This window comes from Oncorhynchus mykiss, chromosome 15 (genome assembly GCF_013265735.2).
Source record: "Oncorhynchus mykiss isolate Arlee chromosome 15, USDA_OmykA_1.1, whole genome shotgun sequence".
Lineage (NCBI taxonomy): Eukaryota > Metazoa > Chordata > Actinopteri > Salmoniformes > Salmonidae > Oncorhynchus > Oncorhynchus mykiss.
Genome location: NC_048579.1, coordinates 41,686,254 through 41,697,604, shown reverse-complemented (window position 1 = coordinate 41,697,604; position 11,351 = coordinate 41,686,254). Strand labels below are relative to the sequence as shown.

General features: G+C 43.2%; 1 protein-coding gene across 4 annotated transcripts in view; it reads left to right on the top strand.

Annotated features, from left to right (window-relative positions):
* Positions 1-228: 228 nt before the first annotated feature.
* LOC110490075 (AP-2 complex subunit mu) overlaps positions 229-11,351 on the top strand; it is a 44,050-nt gene continuing 32,927 nt past the window's right edge. For 3 of the 4 annotated variants that reach the window (XM_021563220.2, XM_021563218.2, XM_021563219.2), the window contains exons 1-2: positions 230-409; positions 10,553-10,664. In XM_021563220.2, the coding sequence (XP_021418895.1) occupies positions 10,591-10,664 (74 nt within the window). In that variant the 5' untranslated portion in view covers positions 230-409; positions 10,553-10,590. Of the gene's footprint in view, positions 410-10,552; positions 10,665-11,351 lie in introns of all 4 variants that reach the window. The other variant, XM_021563217.2, reaches the window with a different exon arrangement.

Genomic DNA, 11,351 nt, shown 5'->3' with positions numbered 1-11,351 from the left:
AAACGTAATATTCTGGTCAAAAAAAATACGTTAAGAAAACATCATTTTTCAACCAGGTTTTTCCCACTGGGCCTGATTTAGTTTGATATAATACACAATTTAAAAAAAAATAGTGTGGTTTATTCCACCAAACTAAATGTATATACTAGTCTTTATAATTCTTGACAGCAAAATACGACCGTTTTAATATATAAATCCAGCAGCGCTAGCTAGTAGTGGGTGTTCTCACTTCCTTATATCCGCGTCAGAGTCAGCTGACAGAGAGGCTCTTTGAAACGGTCGACATCTTGAATTGGAATAAGAAAGTGAAATAATACAAAACCTTGATCTTAACCATACTGTTTAAAAAGTATTGCTTTCAGGACACGTAGCAAAGTCTTGTGATCTAAACGGGCCTGTGCATCTTCAGGTGAGTTCGAGGGAGACCGCTGGGAACAGTAGCAATGCAGTACAATTTGACCGAGACGAGAGCGAACGAGTCGTGACAACCTTGCAGTACCTTGATAGCTAGCTAACAGACATATTTCGCATGCTAGCAAGTTGATTAGAAAAGGCCATTTGAAACCAAGAACAGTGTTGTGTTCAGTGATTTGGAAAAAGGGACATGGTTATAGAAATACACAATAGGACAGAATACCTTAACGGTGATAGGTACAAAAATTGATAGCTAGTTTTCGGTGATAAGCTAACGTTAGCAAATTTTCCGGTCAGGCAGACGTCTAGCTGTAGTAACGTTGGCTTGCTAATTTCAAAACCTCTTACGTCAGCTGACATTAGCAAGCTAGGTACATTGGTTTGCTCCATCCCCATCGGAATCGACGTAACAACGATATTATAACTCGTATTTCATGTGTCAGCGCCCTTTGGCACTAATGATGTTCACAGGCCATTGCAATGTCAAGTTGTCAAAATGGACACAAAACTAAATGCCTTGAAAGTAGTTACTATGGTTGACGTTAACTGCTAGGCTATTCTAGAACGCTGAAGACATGTTGATGCATGGAAATTAGTAGACCTTTACTTACGAGGTCTTTGCCAACAATGCAGACTTAAAAATGAAGAAAATTTGCAAATTATAACCGAACAAAAATATTAATGGAACAATTTCACTGAGTTACAGTTCATATAAGGAAATCAGTCAATTGAAATAAACTCATTAGGCCCTAATCAATTGATTTCTCATATCTGGAAATACAGATTTAAAAAAAGGAGAGGCGTGGATCAGAAAACCAGTCAGTATCTGGTGTGACCAGTGGCGATTTTAGCATGTAAAATCTTGGTGGGGCAAACTCAAAAAAATGTTTTAGATGCATGCCAGCAAAGACACAACGCAACACTAAACTATACATTCATTGCACTATAACAGCGACAAGCGGTGCCCACAAACTGTTAGGGCCTACATAAAGCTGTCCCAACAGCAGAGCTTTCTTTTCAGCACCATGGAGTTCATCCTTACCACCGCTACACCTGGCTGTCAGCGGAGCCTTATCTGGCAATGCAACAATTCATTCAGCTTTGTTTACTGCCTTAAAAAAAACAGCTTATATGGCTGACTTTCTTAAACAAATGTGGTTTCTACTGACAATTGAGATATACAAACTATGGCATGAGAGAACGATGAGCAGATAATAGGCATTCTGTAATTTCGATTAAGACATTAATGAGCGAGCTAAGACGGACGTAGTCAATATAACTATGTGTTCAGCACTTTTGAAATGTACAGCGACAGAATGCAGAACATGGGCTGCTCTTACAGTATTTTCCCTGTACACCAAGTCAGAACCTCAGGATAAATAAATGGGGCATATAAGCGAACAATGAAACCTCTTACAATATTAGATGATGACAGTTCTCAAAAACAGGTTATAGGCTACATGTGCAGCACCACCGAGTCAGAACAGTAACGTTAGGTGAAATTAAGAGGTGAAAATATACCAAATTGTTAGGGTGAGGCACATAGGCTACTAACAGCTTACTACACAACATACACTTAGTATTACTTTCTTAGCCACATTATACATATCTCCCTGGCATATTACATGATTTATGCAGCAGCATACAATACATTTTTGGACTCCCCTTGGCTTGTGATGTGCTCACTTAAACATGAAGGTAGCCCGTGGGTCCTTTGTGGGCACATTTTGTCATCAAACTTTGTCATCAAAGTCTGGCCTTAACTGGATTTTTGGTGGGTACTTAGAAATTGAATAACAGGCTAGTGGTTGCTTTGCAATGCTGATTCCTTCCAAACGACTCATTGTTGAATTTGCTAGCTAAGGCTTTGAAAGATAATGTTGATTTGATCAGTCCAATCAAAACTACTGTACATATAATGTGATTTGACGTAATTTTATCTGTGGCCAATGACCTTGAGTCTTCTTGGAAGGGCACTTGTAATATAACTTTATGGCAGGACCCAAAGGGCTGAAATTTTGGATGTCTACCCTTACTAAGGACATAAACTTGGCGATGATGTAGTGTCCCCATGAGTGACAGAACACTGAGCCCATTACGGCGCAATGCTCCTATTTTCTGCTGACTCGCCACACCACCACAGAAAGCAAGGCTGAAACACCTGCATTTTGTAGCTGCCTTACTCAAGAAAACAAAAAAAGAGACCGTGTGCATGCGGCTTTATTAACTAAATTATATATATATTTACTAGACGTCGACCGATTATGATTTTTCAACGCCAATACCGATTTATTGGAGGACAAAAAAAGCAGATACCGATTAATCGGACGATTTTAAAAATGTATTTGTAATAATGACAATTACAACAATACTGAATGAACACTTTTTTAAACTTAATATAATACATCAATAAAATCAATTTAGCCTCAAATAAATAATGAAACATGTTCAATTTGGTTTAAATAAAGCAAAAACAAAGTGTTGGAGAAGAAAGTAAAGTGCAATATGTGCCATGTAAGAAAGCTAACGTTTCAGTTCCTTGCTCAGAACATGAGAACATATGAAAGGTGGTGGTTCCTTTTAACATGAGTCTTCAATATTCCCAGGTAAGAAGTTTTAGGTTGTAGTTATTATAGGAATTATAGGACTATTTCCCTCTATACCATTTGTATTTCATTAACCTTTGACTATTGGATGTTCTTATAGGCACTTTAGTATTGCCAGTGTAACGGTATAGCTTCCGTCCCTCTCCTCGCTCCTCCCTGGGCTCGAACCAGCAACCCTACGACAACAGCCACCATCGAAGCAGCATTGCCCATGCAGAGCAAGGGGAACAACTACTAGAAGGCTCAGAGCGAGTGACATTTGAAACGCTATTAGTGCACTAACTAGCTAGCCATTTCACTTCTGTTACATCAGCCTCATCTCGGGAGTTGATAGGCTTGAAGTCATAAACAGTGCAATGCTTGACGCACAACGAAGAGCTGCTTGCAAAACGCACGAAAGGGCTGTTTGATTGAATGTTTACGCGTCTGCTTCTGCCTACCACCGTAACAGGCAGTCTCCTTGTGGAGTGCAACGAGAGAGGGGCAGGTCGTTATTGCGTTGGACTAGTTAACTGTAAGGTTGCAAGATTGGATCCCCCGAGCTGACAAGGTGAAAATCTGTCGTTCTGCCCCTGAACGAGGCAGTTAACCCACCGTTCCTAGGCCGTCATTGAAAATAAGAATGTGTTATTAACTGACTTGCCTAGTTATATATAAAAAAAAATAATTGGCGCCCAGAAATACAAGAGAGCAGTCACGTGTGTTTTTGAGGCAAAAGTCCCGGGTTTGAGCCTCTGTACGAGCTGAATCGAGCGGAACAGGTACTCTAAGCAAGCAGTGTTTTTTACATAATGTCACACACATACGTATGTACCAGCTCTGTACACAAGCTTGACTGTGTCTGGCTGGCCACATGACAACTGTTTCACTATTACTGTTGCCCTTTTATAGGGAGCAGAGGCGGACAGCCCACCCTGGTTGTCATCTTATTAAGGTCTTTGCAGACTGTACGTAGGATTCAGTCTTTTACAATTATCACGTCACACTGTGCGATGTTACCAAGTATGCATCTTTAGAAATAGTTTTTACATAGAGACTTTGTCTGAACTCAAAATCAAATATGCTTTCCCAAAATAACACGATAGAAAGTTTTGTTTAGAGTAATAAAATCCCATCAGGCAGCAAAATTTCAGATGTGTCATGTAAACAAGATTTATTCAGGAAATCGTTCTTGCACAGCATGTAGGCTAAGCAGTTAAACCAAACTTACAGTGGGGCAAAAAAGTGTTTAGTCAGCCACCAATTGTGCAAGTTCTCCCACTTAAAATGAGAGAGGTCTGTAATTTTCATCATAGTTACACTTCAACTATGACAGACAAAATGATAAAAAAATCCAGAAAATCACATTGTAGGATTTTTAATGAATTTATTTGCAAATTATGGTGGAAAATAAATATTTGGTCACCTACAAACAAGCAAGATTTCTGGCTCTCACAGACCTGTAACTTCTTCTTTAAGAGGCTCCTCTGTCCTCCACTCGTTACCTGTATTAATGGCACCTGTTTGAACTTGTTATAAGTATAAAAGACACCTGTCCACAACCTCAAACAGTCACACTCCAAACTCCACTATGGCCAAGACCAAAGAGCTGTCAAAGGACACCAGAAACAAAATTGTAGACCTGCACCAGTCTGGGAAGACTGAATCTGCAATAGGTAAGCAGCTTGGTTTGAAGAAATCAACTGGGAGCAATTATTAGGAAATGGAAGACATACAAGACCACTAATAATGTCCCTCGATCTGGGGCTCCACGCAAGATCTCGCCCGTGGGGTCAAAATGATCACAAGAACGGTGAGCAAAAATCCCAGAACCACACGGGGGGACCTAGTGAATGACCTGCAGAGAGCTGGGACCAAAGTAACAAAGCCTACCATCAATAACACACTATGCCGCCAGGGACTCAAATCCTGCAGTGCCAGACGTGTTCCCCTGCTTAAGCCAGTACATGTCCAGGCCCGTCTGAAGTTTGCTAGAGAGCATTTGGATGATCCAGAAGAAGATTGGAGAATGTCATATGGTCAGATGAAACCAAAATATAACTTTTTGGTAAAAACTCACCTCGTCGTGTTTGGAGGACAAAGAATGCTGAGTTGCATCCAAAGAACACCATACATACTGTGAAGCATGTGGGGTGGAAACATCATGCTTTGGTGCTGTTTTTCTGCAAGGGGACCAGGATGACTGATCCGTGTAAAGGAATGAATGAATGGGGCCATGTATCGTGAGATTTTGAGTGAAAACATCCTTCCATCAGCAAGGGCATTGAAGATGAAACGTGGCTGGGTCTTTCAGCATGACAATGATCCCAAACACACTGCCCGGGCAACGAATGAGTGGCTTCGTAAGAAGCATTTTAAGGTCCTGGAGTGGCCTAGCCAGTCTCCAGATCTCAACCCCATAGAAAATCTTTGGAGGGAGTTGGAAGTCCGTGTTGCCCAGCAACAGCCCCAAAACATCACTGCTCTAGAGGAGATCTGCATGGAGGAATGGGCCAAAATACCAGCAACAGTGTGTGAAGACTTACAGAAAACGTTTGACCTCTAACATTGCCAACAAAGGGTATATAACAAAGAATTGAGATAAGCTTTTGTTATTGACCAAATACTTATTTTCCACCATAATTTGCAAATAAATTAATTAAAAATCCTACAATGTGATTTTCTGGATTTTCTTTCTTCTCATTTTGTCTGTCATAGTTTAAGTGTACCTATGATGAAAATTACAGGCCTCTCATCTTTTAAATGCGAGAACTTGCACAATTGGTGGCTGACTAAATACTTTGTTGCCCTACTGTATATTAATCTGACTATTCAACACACACTCTGTGCAGGCCATTTTCCTATTTGTCATTCACCAGGATCGGCTTAACACAATAAAGGCAAAACAAATCTGATACTGGTAGGCCTACGACCGTATGTATCGGTACTTAATCGGCAGACCTAGACCCGGTCACACTGAACGAGCCAAGATGTCCGACAATCGTTTACATCCTAAGAATTTGCCTACTACGTGGAAGTTGTCTAGGACATCAAAATCGTGACATTAGACGGCTAAAATCGTACAGTCTGCAAAGGCCTTTAGACAGCTCTCTGCTCTAAAGCCCATAGACGTTTTGTCTGTTTATATAAGGATCTGTTGAAAGGTGTCTTGATCTTGCCATTTTGTCAGGCTAATCACCAATGCACTGTCTGTCAGGCCTAGATGAGTCATCCAATCAAGCATTATTTTCTGCTTCCTATGCTTTGACCTTGAAGTGAGAGAGACCTAAGGCCAGATCTTGTGGAACACACACACACACAGTTACACACACTAAATCTTCCGGCGCCGACAGAGATGGCCACCTCGCTTCGCTTTCCTAGGAAACTATGCAGTTTATTTCTTACATTGGTACCCCAGGTCATCTTAGGTTTCATTACATACAGTCGAGAAGAACTACTGAATATAAGAGCAGCGTCAACTCACCATCAGTACGACCAAGAATAGGTGTTCTGCCTTTCACCCAGGACAACGGAATGGATCCCAGCCGGCGACCCAAAAAAACGACTTCGTAAAAGGGGGAAACGAAGCGGTCTTCTGGTCAGACTCCGGAGACGGGCACATCGTGCACCACTCCCTAGCATTCTTCTCACCAATGTCCAGTCTCTTGACAACAAGGTTGATGAAATCCGAGCAAGGGTAGCATTCCAGAAGGACATCAGAGACTGTAACGTTCTTTGCTTCACGGAAACATGGCTCACTGGAGAGACGCTATCGGAGTCGGTGCAGCAAGCTGGTTTCTCCACGCATCACGCCGACAGAAACAAACATCTTTCTGGTAAGAAGAGGGGCGGAGGCGTTTGCTTCATGGTTAACGAGATGTGCTGTGGCCACAACAACATACAGGAACTCAAATCCTTCTGTTCACCTGATTTAGAATTCCTCACAATCAAATGTCGACCGCATTATCTACCAAGGGAATTCTCTTCGATTATAATCACAGCCGTATATATATTCCCCCCCAAGCAGACACATCGATGGCTCTGAGCTAACTTTATTTGACTCTTTGCAAACTGGAATCCATATATCCTGAGGCTGCATTCATTGTAGCTGCGGATTTTAACAAGGCTAATCTGAAAACAAGACTCCCTAAATTGTATCAGCATATCGATTGCGCAACCAGGGCTGGAAAAACCTTGGATCACTGCTATTCTAACTTCCGCGACGCATATAAGGCCCTGCCCCGCTCTCCTTTCGGAAAAGCTGACCACGACTCCATTTTGTTGATCCCTGCCTACAGACAGAAACTAAAACAAGAAGCTCCCGCGCTGAGGTCTGTTCAACGCTGCTCCGACCAATCTGATTCCACACTCCAAGACTGCTTCCATCACGTGGACTGGGATATGTTTCGTATTGCATCAAACAACAACATTGACGAATACGCTGATTCGGTGAGCGAGTTCATTAGAACGTGCGTGGAAGATGTCGTTCCCATAGCAACGATTAAAACATTCCCAAACCAGAAACCGTGGATTGATGGCAGCATTCGCGTGAAACTGAAAGCGCGAACCACTGCTTTTAATCAGGGCAAGGTGACCGGAAACATGACCGAATACAAACAGTGTAGCTATTCCCTCCGCAAGGCTATCAAACAAGCTAAGCGTCAGTACAGAGACAAAGTAGAATCTCAATTCAACGGCTCAGACACAAGAGGTATGTGGCAGGGTCTACAGTCAATCACGGATTACAAAAAGAAAACCAGCCCAGTCACGGACCAGGATGTCTTGCTCCCAGGCAGACTAAATAACTTTTTTGCCCGCTTTGAGGACAATACAGTGCCACTGACACGGCCCGCAACTAAAACATGCGGACTCTCCTTCACTGCAGCCGACGTGAGGAAAACATTTAAACGTGTCAAGGCTGCAGGCCCAGACGGCATCCCCAGCCGCGCCCTCAGAGCATGCGCAGACCAGCTGGCTGGTGTGTTTACGGACATATTCAATCAATCACTATCCCAGTCTGTTGTTCCCACATGCTTCAAGAGGGCCACCATTGTTCCTGTTCCCAAGAAAGCTAAGGTAACTGAGCTAAACGACTACCGCCCCGTAGCACTCACTTCCGTCATCATGAAGTGCTTTGAGAGACTAGTCAAGGACCATATCACCTCCACCCTACCTGACACCCTAGACCCACTCCAATTTGCTTACCGCCCAAATAGGTCCACAGACGATGCAATCTCAACCACACTGCACACTGCCCTAACCCATCTGGACAAGAGGAATACCTATGTGAGAATGCTGTTCATCGACTACAGCTCTGCATTTAACACCATAGTGCCCTCCAAGCTCGTCATCAAGCTCGAGACCCTGGGTCTCGACCCCGCCCTGTGCAACTGGGTACTGGACTTCCTGACGGGCCGCCCCCAGGTGGTGAGGGTAGGCAACAACATTTCCACCCCGCTGATCCTCAACACTGGGGCCCCACAAGGGTGCGTTCTGAGCCCTCTCCTGTACTCCCTGTTCACCCACGACTGTGTGGCCACGCACGCCTCCAACTCAATCATCAAGTTTGCGGACGACACAACAGTGGTAGGCTTGATTACCAACAATGACGAGACGGCCTACAGGGAGGAGGTGAGGGCCCTCGGAGTGTGGTGTCAGGAAAATAACCTCACACTCAACGTCAACAAAACTAAGGAGATGATTGTGGACTTCAGGAAACAGCAGAGGGAACACCCCCCTATCCACATTGATGGAACAGTAGTGGAGAGGGTAGTAAGGTTTAATTTCCTTGGCATACACATCACAGACAAACTGAATTGGTCCACCCACACAGACAGCATCGTGAAGAAGGCGCAGCAGCGCCTCTTCAACCTTAGGCGGCAGAAATTCGGCTTGTCACCAAAAGCACTCACAAACTTCTACAGATGCACAATCGAGAGCATCCTGTCGGGCTGTATCACCGCCTGGTACGGCAACTGCTCCGCCCACAACCGTAAGGCTCTCCAGAGGGTAGTGAGGTCTGCACAACGCATCACCGGGGGCAAACTACCTGCCCTCCAGGACACCTACACCACCCGATATCACAGGAAGGCCATAAAGATCATCAAGGACAACAACCACCCGAGCCACTGCCTGTTCACCCCGCTATCATCCAGAAGGCGAGGTCAGTACAGGTGCATCAAAGCTGGGACCGAGAGACTGAAAAACAGCTTCTATCTCAAGGCCATCAGACTGTTAAACAGCCACCACTAACATTGAGTGGCTGCTGCCAACACACTGACTCAACTCCAGCCACTTTAATAATGGGAATTGATGGGAAATGATGTCAAATATATCACTAGCCACTTTAAACAATGCTACCTAATATAATGTTTACATACCCTACATTATTCATCTCATATGTATATGTATATACTGTACTCTATATCATCTACATGTAATACATGTATCACTAGCCACTTTAACTATGCCACTTTGTTTACATACTCATCTCATATGTATATACTGCACTCAATACCATCTACTGTATCTTGCCTATGCCGCTCTGTACCATCACTCACTCATATATCTTTATGTACATATTCTTTATCCCCTTACACTTGTGTGTATAAGGTAGTAGTTTTGGAATTGTTAGCTAGATTACTTGTTGGTTATTACTGCATTGTCGGAACTAGAAGTACAAGCATTTCGCTACACTCGCATTAACATCTGCTAACCATGTGTATGTGACAAATAAAATTTGATTTGATTTTGATTAGGCTATTACTCTGACTTGCATATCTCAACCCTATCAGTCTGGCTTTATGATGTTTGAATAGATATGTGTCAAATTAGTTCTCTGGACCCTTGCAAGCTTTTGGATGTGTCCTGCTGAATATACTGAGGGGCAGAGAGGCGAACAGGGGTGGAGTGGGTCCTTCAATCTGAGCAGAGTTCAGCTCAATCATGACATGAATTGGAAATGTGCTTCCTATGGCAACTGAAGGTCAAATGAAATGGCAGATGTTTTTAATTCGTTAACAAATTTGCCTACAAGACATCGCTCCTCTAAGTAGTGTTCATTAGGGCGCATAATGGAAAATGTTTTAAACTATTTGCACCAAAACACATGTATCGATTATTGTTTGTATGCTTTCTTCATTTTGGGACCTAATGAACACCACCCTGATTCCCCTCCTTGTTTTCTGTGTGTTAACTATAGTCATGTCTTTCCAGGAGCAGTAATCTGGTATAGGCCTATTTTATTGGTCTCCCTGAGGAGTGGGAAGGAAGAGGATTAGTTTATCGAGGGCTTTTCCTGTTATGTATCATGCACTTTCTTAAACTATTCCTCCTTTCCTGCCTAGTAGAATCTAGATGAATGTAGTAGCTCTCTGTGCCTCTTTAGTCAGATATGTGATTTTATTTCTGAATTCCTTCTGACTCAAGATGTTTCCTAAAGAAGCCTTTTCCCCCTCTGATTTTTATATTGTTGTGCTGACTGCTGATCACTTCCCTACTCTCTCTCTCTCTCTCTCTCTCTCTCTCTCTCTCTCTCTCTCTCCCCCATGCAGTCATCCTCATGGCCTGTTATGACTGAGAGGCTGCCATCATGATTGGAGGATTGTTCATCTACAACCACAAGGGGGAGGTGCTGATCTCCCGCGTTTACCGCGATGACATAGGGTAAGTACACAGAGTAGTGGAGCACGGTATACTGAAACTTCAGTACTTTTCTATTTAAATTTTTTTTTTAAACGGTTCGGTACTAACATCGTCTGTCAAATGTGTCTCACATGATTGAGAGAATTAAGTCTATTTAAAAAACAATTAACACTTATTTTACCAGGTAAGTTGACTGAGAACACATTCTCATATACAGCAACAACCTGGGGGGATGAATGGGCCAATTGTAAACTGGGGATGATTAAGTGGCCATGATGGTATGAAGGCCAGATTGGGAATTCAACCCCGGTGTCCTGGCTAACACCCCTACTCTTACGATAAGTGCCATGGGATCTTTAGTGACCACAGAGAGTCAGAACACCCGTTTAACGTCCCATCCGAAAAGACGGCACCCTACACAGGGAAATGTCCCCAATCACTGCCCTGGGGCGTTGGGATATTTCTTTAGACCATAGGAATGGGTGCCTCCTACTGGCCCTCCAACACCACTTCCAGCAACGTCTGGTTTCCCATCCCCTTTACAGCGTGAGGGCAAAGTGCCTGCTCCTCTTAGTCATCCATTGCTAGGTTGTATGGGCTGCATTGTTAGCTCCCCACCCATGCTGCACAAACACTTGAATAATGGAAGATGTAGAAAAGTTGAAACTGTTAATTACTGTTTGCAAAACAATGTTCATACAGGCTAGA